At 39.1% G+C, this 19,000-nt stretch overlaps 2 protein-coding genes across 6 annotated transcripts in view; one reads left to right on the forward strand and one right to left on the reverse strand.

Moving 5' to 3' along the window:
• The window catches only part of LOC128865009 (bumetanide-sensitive sodium-(potassium)-chloride cotransporter), a 43,366-nt gene extending 34,186 nt beyond the window's left edge, over window positions 1-9,180 (forward strand). Inside the window, exons 3-12 of the mRNA XM_054104861.1 lie at window positions 1,836-2,220; window positions 2,291-2,524; window positions 2,592-2,908; window positions 6,772-7,158; window positions 7,250-7,597; window positions 7,666-7,907; window positions 7,973-8,391; window positions 8,474-8,585; window positions 8,655-8,928; window positions 8,995-9,180. Coding sequence (XP_053960836.1) covers window positions 1,836-2,220; window positions 2,291-2,524; window positions 2,592-2,908; window positions 6,772-7,158; window positions 7,250-7,597; window positions 7,666-7,907; window positions 7,973-8,391; window positions 8,474-8,585; window positions 8,655-8,928; window positions 8,995-9,111 — 2,835 coding nt within the window. The 3' untranslated portion in view covers window positions 9,112-9,180. The remainder of the gene's footprint in view (window positions 1-1,835; window positions 2,221-2,290; window positions 2,525-2,591; window positions 2,909-6,771; window positions 7,159-7,249; window positions 7,598-7,665; window positions 7,908-7,972; window positions 8,392-8,473; window positions 8,586-8,654; window positions 8,929-8,994) is intronic.
• Window positions 9,181-9,279: 99 nt separating this feature from the next.
• Window positions 9,280-17,510, reverse strand: LOC128865014 (SURP and G-patch domain-containing protein 1). Of its 5 annotated transcripts, none has more exons than XM_054104885.1 (9): window positions 17,308-17,510; window positions 16,765-17,120; window positions 16,443-16,697; window positions 15,300-16,372; window positions 14,774-14,930; window positions 11,720-12,297; window positions 11,092-11,650; window positions 9,640-9,769; window positions 9,280-9,578 (listed from the first exon to the last, which is right to left on the reverse strand). In XM_054104885.1, the coding sequence occupies exons 2-9, from the start codon at window positions 17,067-17,069 to the stop codon at window positions 9,552-9,554; spliced, it is 3,084 nt and encodes a 1,027-aa protein (XP_053960860.1). In that variant the 5' UTR covers window positions 17,070-17,120; window positions 17,308-17,510; the 3' UTR covers window positions 9,280-9,551. The 5 variants fall into 5 exon arrangements, with proteins under 5 accessions (XP_053960860.1, XP_053960867.1, XP_053960850.1 ...); XM_054104892.1 differs by having other exon boundaries at window positions 17,295-17,510; XM_054104875.1 differs by having other exon boundaries at window positions 17,260-17,510.
• Between the last annotated feature and the right edge of the window lie 1,490 nt (window positions 17,511-19,000).

Raw genomic sequence — 19,000 nt, forward strand, 5'->3', positions numbered from 1 at the left:
ATAAATGAAAAATGCCTAGTTTTGACCATCGGCCTTAAGTGCCTTGCAAATGATTCAAATAAATAAATAATGGATTTTTTCTCCAGTCTTGCCGTAGTTTTGGTGCGTTTGAGAGAAACGAAAAGAACAAGAAGAGCACTTTAAAGTTAAAAATAATCTACGGGCACAAAGACGGAAGCTCGTTTTATTGGTTATGGGAGGAAGTGGATTTAAATTTTAGATTAAAATCTAAAATCTTACTTTTCAGTTATTAAATTAACCAAATTAAATTTACCGAAATAGCATCCTTTATAATGGATCCACTGAATTTAGTGATTTTAATGGATACCGTAAGCGAAATGACGAATTACGGCCCTCGTCATTACTCGTTTTGAAGCTGTGGTGGAAACATTACAACATTTGATGATCTAAGATAATTGAATTTGTCTAAACTCACTTCTAATAGAGGGTAATTATTTGAAACTGTAAATTCCTATCGAGTTACTTATATATAATTGACGCTTACTCGCCGTTTGGCGGTTTGGCCGAGCTCCATCCCTAATGTAAGAACTTACAGTTTTAAGTCCACTCCGAACGGTAGATATTTCTTTATGAGAAGCTTTTTCATGGCAGAAATACACTCGGAGGTTTGCCATTGCCTGCCGAGGGGCGACCGCTATTAGAAAAAACTTTTTCTTCATTTTTGGTCTTTGACCACGATTCGAACCTACGATCTCTCTGAATTCCGAATGGTAGTCACGCATCTTTTAAGAGCTGAATAGTCTGAGTACTGTTTCATTGGGAATGTATACTGGATTCTTCAACAAATTGGGACCATTTAGAATAAGTATGGGTAAGTTTAATTAAATTCTTTCTCACCGGCCTTTATGAGAGACCTTTACGAGCACCCCGAACAGGATGAGGTTCTATACTAAGTGTATTTATACTGAACGTAAACGAATGGCCCACACTTGAGTACATACTATTTCACCCATTTAGAGTAGCATCACCAAAAAGCTTCACCTCTCTGGTGGTGGTAGTGTAGATGTTGTCTAAGTCGAACCATCTTGATTTGGCTATGAATCTGCCTATGTCGTCTGTTTTCTTTTCTACAATTCCTTTCAAGTTGACCATCGAGAATTCCCCCCGCATACTATGTCATAGAGCACCTAGACTTGGGCACTCACACAGATAGAGCACTCACTCTTTAGATTAGATTCTTCTTGATTGCAGCTTCTACATCTGTCGTTGTACGGCCACCCCAGAGCGAGAAGATCTCCCTTTTAAGCACGTCAGTTTAAAGTGCAGTTGTATTTTCTTTAACTATTGAATTCAAATCCCATTCTTTTCGCGTGGGGAACTTTACCTTAAACTCTATTCTAAAGTCTAGGGTAGATAATTATGTTTATGTAAAGGGTTTTCCAATAACAGGTGCTTTTTAAATATATAAAAGGCTACCGAGAGATGATTAACGATTTTTTATGCCCGGAATTGGATGGTATTGATCTGGACAACGTTTATTTTCAACAAGACGGCGCTACGTGCCACCCAAGCAACGAAACCATTGATCTTTTACGGGAAAAGTTTCCGGACCGTGTTATCTCTCGAAGAGGTGATCACAATTGGCCACCGAGATCTTGTAAGTTAACACCTTGTGACTTTTTTCTTTGGGACCACGTGAAAGAGAAGGTCTACGCCAACAGGCCAGGGTATATTCAAGACCTCAAAGATGGAATTCGTGAAGCTATCGAGGACATAGTTACTAGCACATAACTAGTCACTGTTCACATATCATAGTTCATACTTATTTTTGGCAATCCAATAATTTCAAATTTGTCACTTTCTTTTTCCCGCAGAGCATCCAGATGCCCGATCCGCCACCCGAAAGCAACAGTCACATGATCAAATTAGGTTGGATCAATGGCGTCGTCATACCGTGCCTACTTAACATTTGGGGTGTCATGCTATTCCTGCGCCTCAGCTGGGTAGTCGCAGAATCTGGCATAATGCAGTCATTGATTATCATCACCATTTCGGCAGTAGTTTGCGTGATCACCACACTCTCGTTATCGGCGATCAGCACGAATGGTGAGGTAAAGGGAGGCGGCGTATATTTCATAATTTCACGCTCTCTGGGTCCCGAGTTTGGCGCTTCTGTGGGAGTGGTCTTTGCATTTGCAAATGCTGTCGCGGCATCCATGAATACCATTGGCTTTTGTGATTCGTTAAATGATTTATTGAGTAAGGCAAAGAATAAAACTTTTCAAAGCCAATGCAATTCCGATTAATTTATATTATTTTTATTTTATAGAAAGTCACGGTTTGCAAATCGTCGATGGTGGTATTAATGATGTGCGAATTGTTGGTGTATGCACTATAGTGGTGTTGATTCTTATTTGCTGCATCGGCATGGAATGGGAGTCAAAAGCGCAAAATTTCCTTATCGTCACTATTGTCTTGGCTATATTTAATTTCTTAATTGGTGCAGCGATCGGACCACGCGGAAACGAGGAAGCTATTGCCAAAGGTTTTGTGGGTTTCTCATGTAAGTTATTAGAGTTTTACTATGAATGAATGAAAAACGAAAAATTAATTCAATTTCTATTCGGTAGGGAGCAACTTTAAGGAAAATTTTGGCGGCGACTATCGCTATTCGGAAGGAATTGATCAAGACTTTTTTAGCGTATTTTCAATTTATTTTCCGAGTGTAACTGGTATTCAAGCTGGTGCAAATATTTGCGGTGACTTGAAAGATCCAGGTGCGGCTATACCCAAAGGAACATTTTGGGCTCTTATGATTTCTATGGCTTCATATGCTTTGTTCGTTCTATTCGCGGGAGGTGCAGCTGCACGTGATGCTTCCGGAAATGTTAGCGACTTAATTAACGGCACATTGATCAGTTCCGAACTGCCTTGTAAATTGAACAATGTAAGCGCCTAAGGGGTTGTAATATCAATTTATATAATACTTTGCTGCATTATTCTACTACATTATCGCCATTCATTCTGTTCATTTTAGAGATGTGCCGCTAGCAGCGAGCATAACTGAATGTATGATGAATTTTTTAGTATTAAAATGTTTCTCGAGTTCCAATTTTTTTTTATTTTTTATTATTAGTAATTCTTTAACCATAACCATATAAATCAAATTTCCAAGCTTTATTAACCCTCCGTTGGACACCTTTTTTAAAACCTTCGGTTGGGTGCCCGGGTCTGTCCTTTTTCGGCCTGTTCGAGGATCCTTTTTAAAGGGAAATCGATGGAAAATTAAATTTTAGGAAGCTACCTGAAAGTTCAAGTTGTTAGCTATGGAAATATGTTAAATTCCCGTCCAAAATCCAAAAAGCCAACGGAGGGTTAAAAGTTTAGAAAAATTCCAAAAATCTTCATTTAAATTTTGAACTTTTTAGTCTGAATTTTTAGAAAGATTTCAAGTATGAAATTTTATGTACTTTATATAAACAAGGTGTGGTATTGGACAGCTTAAGAGGAAAACTAATTATCTTTTATTTTGCACAAAATCTTATGAAACTTTACGTATTTTTTAAACAATATTAACTTATTATTAAGGGCGATCAATTTAGAGGTATCGGATTTTAAAATGAAGTAAAACAACGAAAATTCATGACATTAATTTTTTAAGGATAATCCCTTTCAAATGATAGCCGCAACTGCGCCGTAATTCGGCCATCCGTAAACATGAATTTTGAGTGACTCGCTGAAGGTCTTCGGTCGGTATCTCGTGAATAACTGTAGTAATGTTGGCTTCCAATGCCTCAATCAAAGCTGGTTTATCCACAAAGCATTTACACTTTACATACCCCCAAATAAATAAAAGTGCAAAGGTGGGATATCACACGATCTTGGTGGACAATCCATTGGTCTGAGACGAGAGATAAATTGATCACCGAAACGACGACCGACAACGCAGTAAACCCATTGTTTCATGGGCTGAATGGCAAATAACGCCGTCCTGTTGGAACTAAATATTGTGGAGATCACGGGTTTCAATTTCCGATTTCAAAAACTCGTTTATCATGGCACGATAGCGTTCTTCATTCACTTTTACATTGGCGCCAGCCTCGTCTTCGAAGAAATATGAGCCGATGATTGGATGGGTTGAATGGCTTCGGCCAGTTCTTGAATGGCTTCGGGCTATGGGCTAAACCCTTATACGGCAATTTTGCTTATTGACGTAGCCATTAAGCCAAAAATGGGACTCATCGCTGAACGGTTATGTTGGCCTGAGCGTGCGATGAACACTTTTCACAGATCGTAGATTTTCGTAATACAATTTTACGAATTAAAAACGTTGTTGAGGCATAAGGTTTTCTACGATGAAATGTCAATGAATAAAAATAAAAAAAACAGCAGTCACGTGTGATCTGTCAAAAAACCCCTATTAGAAAAAGTACCTCCAACCAAAATTAATATATGTATATTATATTTATAAAATCATTCAATAAAAATTTCCATTAGCTGCAATAACCTTCTCGATCCGGGTCTGGAAACGAATGCATGCCCGAATCAAATACTCCCTATTCATTTTCACCGTAACGGTATTAATTGCAGCTTACAGAAAAGAAATGGTGTTATGAGGATGCTTATTGATTTCACGCTCAACTACGCCCTATACATAATACTTATAATACAGAGGACTAAGATCTGGAGAGTTAGAGGGTCATAAGTTCTGTGTTATGTGGTCATTTCAGACATCCAAGCTTGTGTCCCAATGCTTTGTGTGAAGGAGCAGAGTCTTGCTGAAAGATGTATGAGCTGCCACCGCTTACAATATCAATCCAGGGCTTCACTACTGAGATCTAGACCCTCGATATTCATTCATTCGAAATCCTTGAGCAAAGAAGTGAGAGGACATGGCATGTCCTTTATTGCTCACAACACTTAAAAGAATAGCAAAGCTTGGAAACTTAGTGGGCATGACAAGAGGAACCTTTGTAGGATTGCAACACAGCCATATGTCAATTTGATCATTTCTGCGGTTCCAAAACCAAAAGGTTTTTTTTCGACAGAAAATAGCCATAACATCTTAGGCAATTCAGGGTATTTAATTTTGTTAAGAAGGCGTTTTGATCGAATAATTCGCTGTTCTCGTGCTTGCTTCCTCATACACTGTCTTCTGCGCATAACGTAGGATTTACACTGGAGATCTTCATGGACAACTCAACGATTAAGATGCCAGAAACATTAAGCTTCCCCGTCAATGATCGCTTGCACTTGTTAAATAAATTTTGCGGATCAATGTCAGGGCTTTCCTCGTGTTTTTACGTTTCACAATAAAAAAAAGAGCAAAAAGAAAAATAAGGGTTTCGAAAGCCACATATGTATATGCACGTCCTCAAATTCCGTATACACCCTGTATATATGTATATATATATACATATATATAATTGACACTCACACCCTTTTTGGATATTTGGCCGAGCTCCTCCTTCTGTTTATGGTGTGCGTCTTGATGTTGTTCCACAAATGGAGGAACCTACAGTTTTAAACCAACTCCAAAAGGTAAATGATTTTTCATGAGGAGATTCTTCAGATTTATCAGAAATTCACTCGGAGTAGGTTCGCCATTGCAGTTGTATAGCCCATTAGTTTTTGGTAGAAAAAGTACAAATTTGAAAAGGCTGAAAAATCAGTTCAATTTTTAATAATTTTTTTTTCTGGCGGCTTTTTTCACTTTAGGGTAGGTTAGGTTAACGCGGCTGGCATTAGGCCACGCGTAGACCTTTTGGCCCTTAGCGATATTAGATGGAGACTAACCTCTACTTAGATTTAAAGTATACATCACGTAGGAAGTCAACGCTTTTGGCAAGTCTAAACAGCGTTGGAGGACCTATTTCATTGATATCCTCCAGACCCGCAAACTTTGTAAAAAAAAATTAATTCCACTTTTTGTAAATTGGCCTAGTTATATGAAAACACCGCAAGAGACGTCATCAAACAAAAAAATGTTTAAATCAACGCGAGCTTTTATTTTATTATAGCAAAATTCAATGGGCCATGAAACTAAATAAAGGGTTTTCCAATAAATATATAAAAGGCTATCGAGAGACGATTAACTATTTTGTATGGCCGGAATTGGATGGTATTGATCTGGACTACGTTTGCTTTCAACAAGACACCATTAATCTTTTACTCTCGAAGAGGTGATCACAATTGGCCACCGAGATCTTGTAATTTAACTCCTTGTGACTTTTTTCTTTGGGGCCACGTGAAAGAGAAGGTCTACGACCAATAGCCCAGGGTCGATTCAAGACCTCAAAGATGGAATTCGTGAGGCTATCGAAGACATAGGGCAGCCACTTTGCACTTCGGTTAGGGAAAATTTCATGAAAAGGATATTGTTCTGTAAGCGTGGTCGTGGTGGTCATTTGCCTGATGTTATTTTCCACTATTAACGGCATACCTTCCTCTTTATAATTAAGTAAACATCCGATCATTTATATTAAAAAATAGCATTTTTCTTTGAATATCAAAATAACACCTCTGTTTGGAAAACCCTATACTTGAAAATTTTCTAAAAGTTCAGATTAAAAATTTTAAAGTTTACATGAAGTCCCATATTGTTGAATTATTCTAATTCTTGTGTAAAGTTTGAAAGATTGATTTATATGGTATTGGTTAAAGAATGGAAAATATTAAAAAAAAATGTCACGCAAAATTTTAACTCGAAAAACATTGTAATATAATATTAAAATATCATCATGCACTCAGTTACGATCACCATCAATATAGTATATATACATACATATAATAAATGTCCATCTTTTACAGACTTGCTCGTACGGCCTCCACAATTCCTATTCTGTCATGCAACTGATGTCTATTTGGGGTCCGCTGATCTATGCCGGTTGCTTCGCTGCTACACTCAGTACGGCACTCACTAACATACTTTCAGTACCGCGTCTTGTACAAGCCTTGGGCATTGATCGCATTTACCCTGGTTTGATTTTCTTCTCCAAACCATATGGCAAGCATGGCGAACCCTATCGCGGCTACGTGCTTACCTTCATCATATCGGCCGGGTTCTTACTGATTGGTGAACTGAATGTCATTGCACCACTGATTTCCAACTTCTATTTGGCTTCGTATGCCTTAATCAACTTCTGTACATTCCATGCGTCATTCGTTAAACCACTCGGTTGGCGTCCAACTTTTAAGGTGAGTTAAGACAAACTTCGGCAAAAATAGCAATTATTTAATCTATACATATACGTGAGGTGTAACCGGAATTTCAATTGCCATTTTTCAGTACTACAATACATGGCTAAGTTTATTCGGGTTCATACTATGTATCTCCATTATGTTCCTGATCGATTGGAGATCTTCGCTCATCACATTGGTCATAATATTTGCTCTCTATCTGATCGTTATGTATCGAAAGCCAGAAGCTAATTGGGGCTCCTCGACACAGGAGCAACAGTATAAGGCCACACTCACAGCAGTGCATCGCCTTCAAAATGTTTCTGATCACGTCAAAAACTACCATCCACAAATACTGGTGCTCAGTGGTGATCCAAGCAGTCGTCCGCCTCTAATCGATTTCGGCAACATGCTAACTAGACATAATTCCCTAATGTTTATCGGCAATGTTGTACCGGTAAGTTTATTAGAATTTAATTCCCAACACATTCGAGCATCTCTTGTAACTTTTAGCTTTGATTTTAGATGAGCATGGGATACAAAAATCGTTTAAGTATTATAAAGGACGGCCAGAAGTATTTGGATGCACGAAAAATTAAGGCTTTCTACAATGTCATCGACGGTCTGTCAATGGAGGAGGGTGTTAATGCGCTAATTAAGTCGACTGGCTTCGGCAAATTAACACCAAACATCGTGTTGATGGGCTACAAAACAGATTGGGCGCAATGCCGCCGACAATGTGTGGAGAGCTACTTTAACATTCTGTAGTAAGTATTTTTAAGAGTTCGCCGTTGTATAAGCAATTTTGCTCAAAATTCAATTGTCTTTTTAGCAACGCCTTTTCACAACGAATGGGCGTGGTCATACTACGTCTTCCGAATGGATTAGAATTTTCCGAACTCAATCCAGAAATTCCGAACAATGGCCGTCATGTACACAATGCTAACGAATTGGGTTACACGAATGCGCTGATACCAAGCGCGAATGCAGCTTCGGAGTTACTGCATGTTGACTCAAATTTAAACCTGGCTGGCATTGATAGCAACAATTCATCGTTTGCAGTATCTCAGACGTCATCGATGCCCAATATGACGAGTTCTCGCAAGTATACAGTAAGCCAGGGTGATGGCATAAAATACCTAACGAAAGGTGGATCGGAAGTGCCTAAGGATGTGCTCGATGCAGTGACGGTATTCCTACGCAAGCAACCGAAGGGAAGCGTCGACGTTTTCTGGCTTTACGATGATGGCGGTAAGTGGAAATCGATCGCATAAAGTGTGATTTCGTGGAGATAATTTTTTTCTTTTTATTTCTCTTTATTTCTCGTTTAAAGGTTTGACCATGTTGCTGCCCTATATACTTTCGTTGCGCTCAAATTACCAAAATTGCAAGCTGCGAGTATTTGCTTTGAGCCATGGCAAAGATGAGGAAATGGAGGAGAAAAAGTGAGTATCGCTATGTGGCATTATAACTCTTACACCCATATTCATATTGGTTTACATACCTCTCTGCAGCATGGCGAATTTGTTAAAGAAATTCCGCATCAAATTTTCCGAGCTAATAATGCTCAAGGGTCTCTCGACGAAACCGCGCATGGATACGCTGCTTAAACATAGACAACTCATACAAAGCTATTGTCACAATTCCGCCAATGAGATGCGCTATCTTGAAGAGGAGCTACGCTCATTGGAAGAGAAAACACACCGACAGCTGCGCATACACGAGCTAGTAGTGGAACACTCGTCTAAGGCGACGCTCGTTGTTATGTCCCTGCCAATGCCACGAAGAGTATGTTTAAACAGAAACTTCATAGTTAGCTTTTTCAACGTTTTTCTCTCTTTATTTTTTGTACAGGAAGCGATATCGGCCGCGTTGTATATGTCTTGGCTGGAGATGCTTACCGCCGATATTAATTGTCCTGTGGTGCTGGCGCGTGGCAATCAAACGCCAGTTTTAACCTTCTACTCGTAGTTGTAGTTGCGGTGCTCCACAACCACCAATGCACTTATTACTACAAACGTACATGCTTACATATGTATAAGTATATAAATATTTGAATTTCTTGCTTGTAGTATTATTAGTTTGTAATTTAAGTTCAGCCAATTGAAAAAAGTAAAAGATAATAAAAACATTAAAAGATTGCAATGCCAACAATAAAATACGTAAATTCCTTTAATTAGTCATCGCTTTATGCATTCACGTGTTCGAAGGTTCAATTGGTAGTGTTACACTTTGAAGTTTTGAAGTAAACTTATTGTTGAATTATAGGATATTTTAAGGCTAATAAATAGAGGATATATGACATGATTACAATGTGTAATTAAGAGCATTAAACGGCATAGAACTTTTTTTATTTTCCTCAATCTCTTTCATTTAACGTATTTTCTCTTTCCTACAGATGATTCCTGAGTCTAGTAGTAGGCTCGACGTGGATTGTTCTGTAGATAAATTTAAAAAAATAAATAAATAATTTAGCACATTGCAAAATTTGATTCTTACCAGTGGATTGGGCCGAAATCGATAGGCCAGCATCATGCGTTTACGGTAGGCGTCGTATTCATTGTCGCATTCCTCTGGTGAAGCGGCACTTGCCACACCCAAACCCTGGTTACCGTCCCGCTGTGGAGCTCTATAAGATTAATGTAATACACTGGAGCTTCATTGGTTTTTTTTAATAATTATAAATTCTGTTAACTTCCTATGCCTAGAACCTGTACTGTGTCAGGTTGCTTCATATAGCAGGCAATTTTTAAAATGCTTGCCATTTAATTGGTATCATCACTGGGCAGTGCATAATGGGAACACTTGGGAAACGTAATGTCTTCTATCGCCGCTACAGAAACGAGGAGAAGTGAGGAGCGTTGAACATTTTCGCTGCCACTGCCCCGCTTTTGCCAGAACGCGTCATCGCTCTTACTTCTTTGGATGTCTGGCAGGCTTAGAATCCGCAGCCAGTCAAGCTATTTCATCCTTTATTAGAGCGACAAACTGGTTTCACTCCTGTACACCACAATGCAGAGAGACAACGACCATATTCTAACCTAACCTAACCTAGTATAGGAGGTGTCACGCCCTTTTAATATAGTTTAGGTTCTCAAAAGCCCACAGGGAGCGTACAACCGAAGATCCAATGCTTTTTTAAATTTCTCGTATTAGTTACGCTCTTTAACGGTAGGACTTGGGTTCGTAGCCCACTGTAAACATAAAGACCAAGTGATAGAAAAGATTTTTTTTCTAATAACGGTCGTCCCTCGGGAAGCAATAGTGAACTTACTCCGAGTGCATTTCTGAAGAAGCTTCGTATAAAAAACCACCTGCCGTTCGGAGGCGGCATAAAACTGTGAAACAACTGTGCGCCATTGATGCACATCACAAATCAGATGAGGAACTTGTCCAACCTTCTAGCAAAGGATGTAAGCGCCAAATATATAAGCGACCTATACAAGTGAGGTACGGTGTACTAGACAGAGCTAATTTACTGTGGCGTCAGCCCTTGATCGGGAAAACTCCGAGTTATTCCGGTAACGTAGAAGCAGCTGCCATGAACAAAACAAATCTGCTACTACTGGACCGGGCAGTATACAAACAGACATTAAACGGCGTTCATCGGGAGACCCTTACCACTTTCTTAAACTCCCAACTCTCGAACACCATTATCGGAGTCCAACCACCGCCTATTGTAGACGAAGAGCTTCCGTTGCCTCTCGGGACCCGCCTAAATTTGGCCCAATTATGTTCTGCGTATTGTGGTAGATTAAAGTCCTACTTATCCAGAATCGACCTCGACGATCGGTGACTACACTGCACTGGCAGGGTTTAGTAAACTAGTACAAAAACAACAACCTATATAAGTATAATACAGTAGCAAAACCGACCAATCTCTCAACTCGACATTTCGTTTAATCACTTTGCTATCTAATCGAATATTATGACTAAATTTGTTTTACTTACTTATTGACTGGATCCACAATACCGCCGCCATCTGTACCCAAACCTTGTCCCTCCTTCCAACCTAGCTTTTGCAACATTTGAAAACCGATATTGTCCTCCTTCAGTTTGTACTCCTTATAGTCACTTAAATCGGGTTGCCGATTATTCTTCTTTGCCTCGTATTGTTCCATGAATTTCTTTAGCTCTTCCGGTGGCAAAAAGTCACCAATATGATGTTTACCCTCACTCTGTTTTGTCAATGCTGTGGCCCAGAGTTTAGTTGCTTCCATTTCAGCGCAACGCAATTTATGCTCCCAAGTGCCACCGTCAACATCTTCATCCGAATCGTATTCGTATTTGAATTTGCCACTGCGCGCGAGTCGATCAATTTCTTGTCGCTTTCGCATCATATCCTGGTAGAGCAAATTCACTTTGTAGTGCTCCTCGCATTTCTTCCAATCCTCCTCGCTTAAGTTCGTGGAACCATAGTTGAGACGGGCATATTGCAACAAAGCTGGATCAGTACGCGTTATGGCCGTTAACATCGGTTTATTTTGATTGGCAAACGAGGTTGGCACATCTACAACAAGCACAAGTGTCAAATATGCTAGGAGGCAATTATTTGCTTGTTTGATTTAGCTTTACTTACTTGACAACGCGTTTGTTGTGGTCCCGGCACTAGTGGAGGCCTCAATCTTCTCACCCCAACGACTTTTACGTTGCTTCTTGCGCTCCTGACGGCGTTGTTCCTCCAACTCCGCTTCGGCCTCCCGCTCCTGACGCTCTTCCTCGCTCAACTCGTTCCGACACTCAATACGGCGCTTCAAATTGTCGCGATTCCGATCCAACATGCCGCGCATATACTCATCGTCCGAATCAACATCGCCGCTAATAGCCGACTCTGGATCATATTTGTCGGCACTGTCATGTTGGTTCACAAATTTTGGTGAAAACTGCTCACGCTGCTGTTGCAACTGTCGTTGCTGTTGATGATAAAGATAACGCGATTCCTGCTGATGCTCATGTGGCCCACCACTTTCACTAGAATTCTCATCCATTTCTAGCGAATCGTGATTATCGGTGCGTGGCAGCGTCAGCTTTGCTCTTTGCTGGTGTTCTGAGGATTGTTGCTGGGTTTGCTGTTGCTCGTGCTGCAATTGGCGGCGATGCTCATTCAGTTGTTGCCGGTAATTGTGGTACTGCTCGCAATTTTTTTCAAACAGAAACCTAAATTAAAATTTTAATAAAACCGGTAATAAAAGCAAACGTAAAGCGAAAAAGAAAAATTCTATTCTTATATATTAACGGCAGCGCTGGCGGTAACTCTTTATCAATTTATCCTGCGAATTTCGCTTAGATTTTATGTTCAATACGCTTTTGTTTGTTGCTTCTGTTTTTGGTATGCACACAAAGTTGGCACATAATTATTAGTCGCAGTAAGTCCTACGTGCAACATCGATAAATAGCTGACTTCTGCTGGAACCTCCTTGCCAATTGGTTGATCCGGTATTTTGGTATCGTTTCCATTCATTGTAGACGGTGTGGTAAAATTCGTTTTGCATTCGAAATGTACGCGTATTCATATCTCCTCTAATTTCAACCTGTCTAACTAATTTTCTTCTAACGATGTAAAAGCTTTAAAAAAAATATTATCAATGGCAGCAATCGTAATTGTGTTTGTTTTAGAAAACTGCTTAGAAACGCGTTTTAGTTATATAAGACAACATATCCTTCCAGGCAAAAATGAATCTACTTAAAAAAGAGATAATAAAGGGTATTTCAAAAGGCGCGCCTACATGTTGTTTTAAACTAAAACAAATATTGTATAAATTTAGATCCTTTCAGTTTTTACTATTTTTATTCGAATAAATAAATAATTGGCGCGCACATTTCGTTAGGCCAAGCTGCTCCTCCTATTTGTGGCGTGCGTCTTGATGTTGTTCCACAAATGGAAGGGCCTACAGTTTCAAGCCGACTCCGAACGGCAGATATTTTTTATGAGGAGCTTTTCCATGGCAGAAATATACTCGGAGGTTTGCCGTTGCCTGCTGAGGGGCGACCGCTATTAGAAAAAACTTATTCATTTTACTTCCGTGGAGGAGATTCGAACCTACGCACTCCGCAATGGTAGTCACGAACCAACTCATGGCAGCTATGGCGGCCGAATTCAAAATGCAGCTCTTAAAACAATTATGTATTATTATACTATAAAAAAAAATTACATCATTTAAATGTCCACCATCCACTGAACTGGGCCTTCAGCACTGCGATTGACTTGAGCGTAATTGCCGAAAATAATAGAAAATGGTCTTTGACTACTAACTGCAGTGTTTCCAAACCGCTCTGGCCAAAACTGAATCTTAAAAGAACAAAATGTCTTGGAATGCTTGGATTCAACAGAGCGATTACCAGCGTTTTTACAGGTGTTATAATGGGTCACTGCACTATTAGCACCCTAGCCAGTAGAAGGCGTGTACCTCTCAATGACTTCTGCAGGAGTTGTGGAGATGAAGAAGAAATTGAGTTGCTCTGTGAATGCCCCACACCTTAGAAGCCGTGTCAAATATCTTGGCGATTATTTTTTTGAAGACCTGGGAAATATACAAAATGTTAAAAAGTTCTAAGTGCTTTAAGCAACTTTGTTAGGGGAGGGAAATCAAATGCAGTTATCGCAATGGGTCTTAGGGCCACCGAGTGTCTTGTCTTAGACAAGCAACCTGGCTAACTTATCCTAACCTAATGCCCATCATGAGCAAGTCTGCAGGTAAAATCCGCCAAACAGGCGATTATTGAATGCTTGATTGTTGAGTACGTGGATATTTCGAAGTTGAGAGTTGCCAGCAACACTTTGCGTTACAGCAGCAATAATTTCTACAGAACGTCTAGTTTTTGGTCTGCCAGCACTTTTTCTATCCTTGGCAGAACCAATTTCTGGATATTTTTTCACCAACCTTTGAACTTTCGACTCATTCTACGATTATTTCCACCAAAAAAAAAATCAATAATTTTGCGTTAAGTTGTTCTCAAAGATCGACCATTTTCATAAGTTTCAAAATGTTTAATGCTTTGTTCTATCGTGTAAAATTGCACATCTGTCAATCTGAGAAATATGAAAGATGACATAAAAAAGGTATCATCTAGGAATTATTCACTACTAACATCTAGGCGTCACTTTTAAAAGACCCTTCATAAAAGTCTTTTATGTATTTATAAGCTAGGCTTTAAAATTTGCTTTATTTTTTCTATTCACTATTTGGATTAATTACTTTTAAGAAAAAAACAGCTTTAACGTAAATCGAGGAACGCATTTTAATGTATGTTAATTTGCCCTCTATGCTGCTAAGTGCCACAAATGCCATCAAGCAATCGTGTATCGATTATAAGCGCCATCCTAGTCTACACTACCATCCGAACTTGCAACTGCATACTTATACGAGTATATTACACTTTTAGTTAAAACAAACTAACAAGCAGCGATTAGAAACTTTTGGCCTCTTATGAAGCGTCTATTGTAGGTCATTGCTACACGTTTAGGTGTGTCGGTGTACTTGTAGTATATATGTCTAGGTCCCTTACTTATGTCAAGCTTTCTGTTCTATGTTATTCGTTTGCATAATTTTTCTTGTTTAGTTTTGTACCGCAAGCAGAAGAGAGAAAAGATACATAGTATGCATGTATGTATGTGCAAAACAACAAAATTTACCACATTGCCGGGTGCAATTCGTTTTTATGCGCACGTATTTTATCTTCATAACCATCACCATTTTCGGCAACCAAATCGATTAAGTGTTCAACAGTTGTTGGTAATTGTACGCGCGAGCAACTGTTGTCATTGTTGTCTGAAAAAACTACATAAAATCCTTTAAAATCAAGCTTAGGGTAGAAGTACCAAAAAATTTATGTATGTTCAGGAAGACAGGGCCAAAAAATACTCGTACAATGTTACAATGTATGTTTCTATGTGTGAATCAAACGTGATTATGGCAAACGATAGATAATTGTAAATTAGCTCAAGCGAATGAAAAAATAGCTTAAATATGTACAATTATGTACATTCGAGAAAGAAATGTGTTAAGCAAGCGGTAGCAAAACTGACTATAATCGATTTTCTAACAAATTTTAATGCGTGAAATAAAATTAAATCTCTTCCCGGAGGAGACTCTCATACATAAACCAATTGGCGCACTTTTTTGCCCAACTTTATCTTATATTTGCGCGCTAATACACACCTGACATTTGCGGCGGACTGTTTTGATTCTCAACGGGTTGTTGTTGTGGTGGTGGCGGTGGCGGCGGTGCTTGATTTTGTTGATGTTGTGGATTATTTGTAGAAAGTTGCTGTTGTGGATTATTTGAAGAAAATTGCTGTGGATGCTGCAGCTGTGGTGGTGGCTGACTTTGCAATTGTTGCAACTGTTGAGGAATTTGTGGTGGAGGTGGTGGAGGGGTTATGTGTTCACCCATTGAGTTTTTCAGTTGCGGCAGTTGTTGATGTGATGGAATATGTAGCATTTGATCAGATTGTTGTTGTTGTTGTTGTTGTGGCTGTTGCTGTGGTTGCTGTGATTGTTGTGTTTGTAATGCTTGCTGATGTGGCTGCTGCACACCGAGTGGCTGCTGTACACCGTGTGGCTGCTGTACACCGTGCGGCATTTGAATCGCCTCAACATTCATTTGTGGATTAGGAATGGCGCTCAAATCGAATTCCTTCGGTGCCGGTATGGTATTCAACTGCAAAGGCTCTGGTGCCGGTATCATATATAGTGGCCCTAAAGCCAAGGTCATGGGTAATTGGGGTGGTGGAGGTGGTGGTGGTGCTGCAGCAAAAAATGCTGCAGACATGTGGTGTGGTGGTGGCACCGGTGGCGGTTGTGGTGGATGATTATATAGGAATTGTGGTTGTGCTGGTGGTGGTAAAAGGTTTGCCGGCGGAGGTGGTTGTTGCATTGATGGTTGGGGCTGTGGTTGCATACTTGGAATTGTTTGTTGCAGTGGTGGCATAGAACGCACGTGCTGTTGCTGCGGCGGTAGTTGTTGGTGTTGGTGTTGGTGCTGATGCTGATGCTGCATTGGAGGTTGCGACATTGGCGGCATGACAGATTGTGGCAATGGCTGCTGTATGTCTGATTGTGGCATAGATTGGTGCTGCGATGGCGCTATTGGATTTGACGCAATTGAAACCTGGCATTGAGTGGGTTGTACAGACATTTCCAATGGTTTATTTGTGTCTAACGCAACTGGTTCGCTAACCTGAGCCACAGCCATCTGCTCTGATGTTGTGGCGTCGACGCTGCCCTCGGGGCTAAAATATAAATACATATATACTTGTAACTTAAATTGTAACTTTGAACCTTTATATTTATGACACTCACGCAGCTATAATTTGTGGCGGCTTTGGTTCATGTTTTTCCAATATTTTCTTGAAATTCTCCAAAAATGAACCATCATTGCAAAATGAGTTAACCACTTTTGGTGGTGGTTGCTCAGCATTCGGCACTTGCGACTGTAAACGTTTAAAACCAAATGAAATTTTGCCAGTTTTCCCCGTGAAGCTATTGAATGATTTTCCAGTTACAGCTGTTGAATCGGTCGGTTCTTCTTTTTTGCTTTTTACCGCATTGTCGGTACTATTAAGAAATAAAAAAAATAAATTAAACGAACATATGGGGCAACGTAAATATTATAAAAGTAAACCTTTTTTCAATTGAGATGGATGGTGTCTCCTTTGCCGTAATTAAAGCTGAAGGAGTGTCTTCCAAAGGTGTAGCATCATCATTTTTAGTGTCTTTACTTGCTTCACTCAGCCCTTCCACCGTGGAGGAACCACCGTCACTGTCGGCTTTCAATTTAGCAGCTAAACTTTGGGCTGCAGCAACGGCTTTGGCCAATTGAGCTGTTCTTTGCTTTTCCAAAATCTCTTGTCGCTTCTTTGCTATTATCTCTTCTTGCTTCGACATTTGAGCAAAGCGATCGATGCGTGCATTGTTGCGCTGCGCCATCGTCGGAACTTTTCAGTTTATTGCCCCGCTTGCTTTATATTCCCCTATCAACTGACATACACACAATATTGTAACATGAACTTTATCTACTTGCTTTTAATATTATATTTTACTATATATGTATATAATATTTGCAGTATATATTTGCAAGAACGTTCGTATGCCTATTCTGTGTTATATATGTACATACATGGAAGCACTTTAGATACGCAACTGCATGCTTACATAAAACCTTTACCACAAAATTTAGCTGTATAAAAAATATTCTTCAACGAAGTCCAGCGTATTTTTATGAAGGTGATTGCAATTTAATATTTTAAACCCCTTTTCTTAACAATTTTCCACAACTCATTTAGATTTTCAGAACCCTGAACTAAAATTCACTTTTTCTCTTTCTCTTTTAATGGCAATCTAGAGAAAGATTGAACAGAAGTACTAAATGACATTTCGTATGAAATTCATGCATTAACCCTACGAAGTTTTTCCCGTTATACTATACTATAAAGACCGGTATTAGGCTATATTCACACGTTTGAAGTTTTCGGGAAACAAATTTTTCATATTCTTATAACAAGCACAAATTTATTGTTACTATAAGAAGAGGAAGTTACAAACGTGAAGCATAAAAACAAGCGAATATTAATTGTCACCACTATTTTTGAGCAGATATTAATTAGAGAACAACTCAATTTTTTATAGTTTTGTAAGAATTTGCAATTATAAAATTCTCTTCATAAAGCTCAGCTCCTTTGATTGAACGATAATTTAAAACGATGCCCCAACATATCTGCGCAAGATAATGAAAGTTTTGTAAAGCTTCCCCGACCCCCGGACCTTTAATTTTGCGTACAACTGCCTTCCGTAGTGAGAGGACATCGAATAAAACCTATTAATACAATTAATCCAATTACTTCAACTTAGTTTTATTCGTTACTAAATTTAATCCATTATTAATTTTTCGCTAGTAAGTGATTTTATGCACCTACAAATGGATCCTGACGACTAATTTTTGTCCGAATTAATGAATATTATTCCAAAAGTTTACCTATTTTTATCCAGGTGTGTTTGTGAGCATAATATATATAAATGGTTGAGTGCCAGGTCCTTTATGGGACTTGTTGATGCTATCCTACAAATGGATGTCCCTACAGCTTCTTCGGAATAGTTGATGGTCTTCATGAAAAGATATTTAATCCCTTGCCGAGGGTGACCGCTACTAGAAAAAATGTTCCACCATATTATAATATTAACACATTCGGTGCGTCGTCCGACTATAGCATTTTATTTGCGTTATCTCTTTTCTTGTCATCGACAGTTTGACAGATAATTAGACTACTATAGCCTGCGACTTGAGACTTCAATTTGTTCAAACTATGGTGTTGTAGCGAGCCTTCAATAAAATGTAAGTCAAGCACAAAACCTGTCGTTAACCGCTTGAATTGTGAAAACGGTAAAAATTGCCCTCCATACAAGACAACAAATATCAAATCATTTAAAATATGATTTATAAATCGATTCAATCAATAAAACTTATTAAATATATATTTTCACAAACAAAATCTAAACACTTTCAGCTGTCAAATACTAATTATGCAGGCTAAATTGCGGCCGCCGTAGCCGAATGGGTGCGTGATTACCATTCGGAATTCAGAGAGAACGTAAGTTTTAATCTCGGTGAAACACCTAAATTAGGAAAAAGTTTTTTTCTAATAGCGATCACCCCTCGGCAAGCAATTGCAAACCTCCGAGAGTATTTCTGCCATGAAAAAGCTCCTCATAAAAAAAATTGTCTGCCGTTCGGAGTCGGTTTGAAACTGTAAGTCGCTCCATTTGTGGAACAACATCAAGACGCACGCCACAAATAGGAGGAGAAGCTCAGCCAAACACCCAAAAAGGGTGTACGCGCACATTATATATATTATATATAATAT

The sequence above is a fragment of the Anastrepha ludens genome, chromosome 2 (genome assembly GCF_028408465.1).
Source record: "Anastrepha ludens isolate Willacy chromosome 2, idAnaLude1.1, whole genome shotgun sequence".
In the NCBI taxonomy this organism is placed as follows: Eukaryota; Metazoa; Arthropoda; class Insecta; order Diptera; family Tephritidae; genus Anastrepha; species Anastrepha ludens.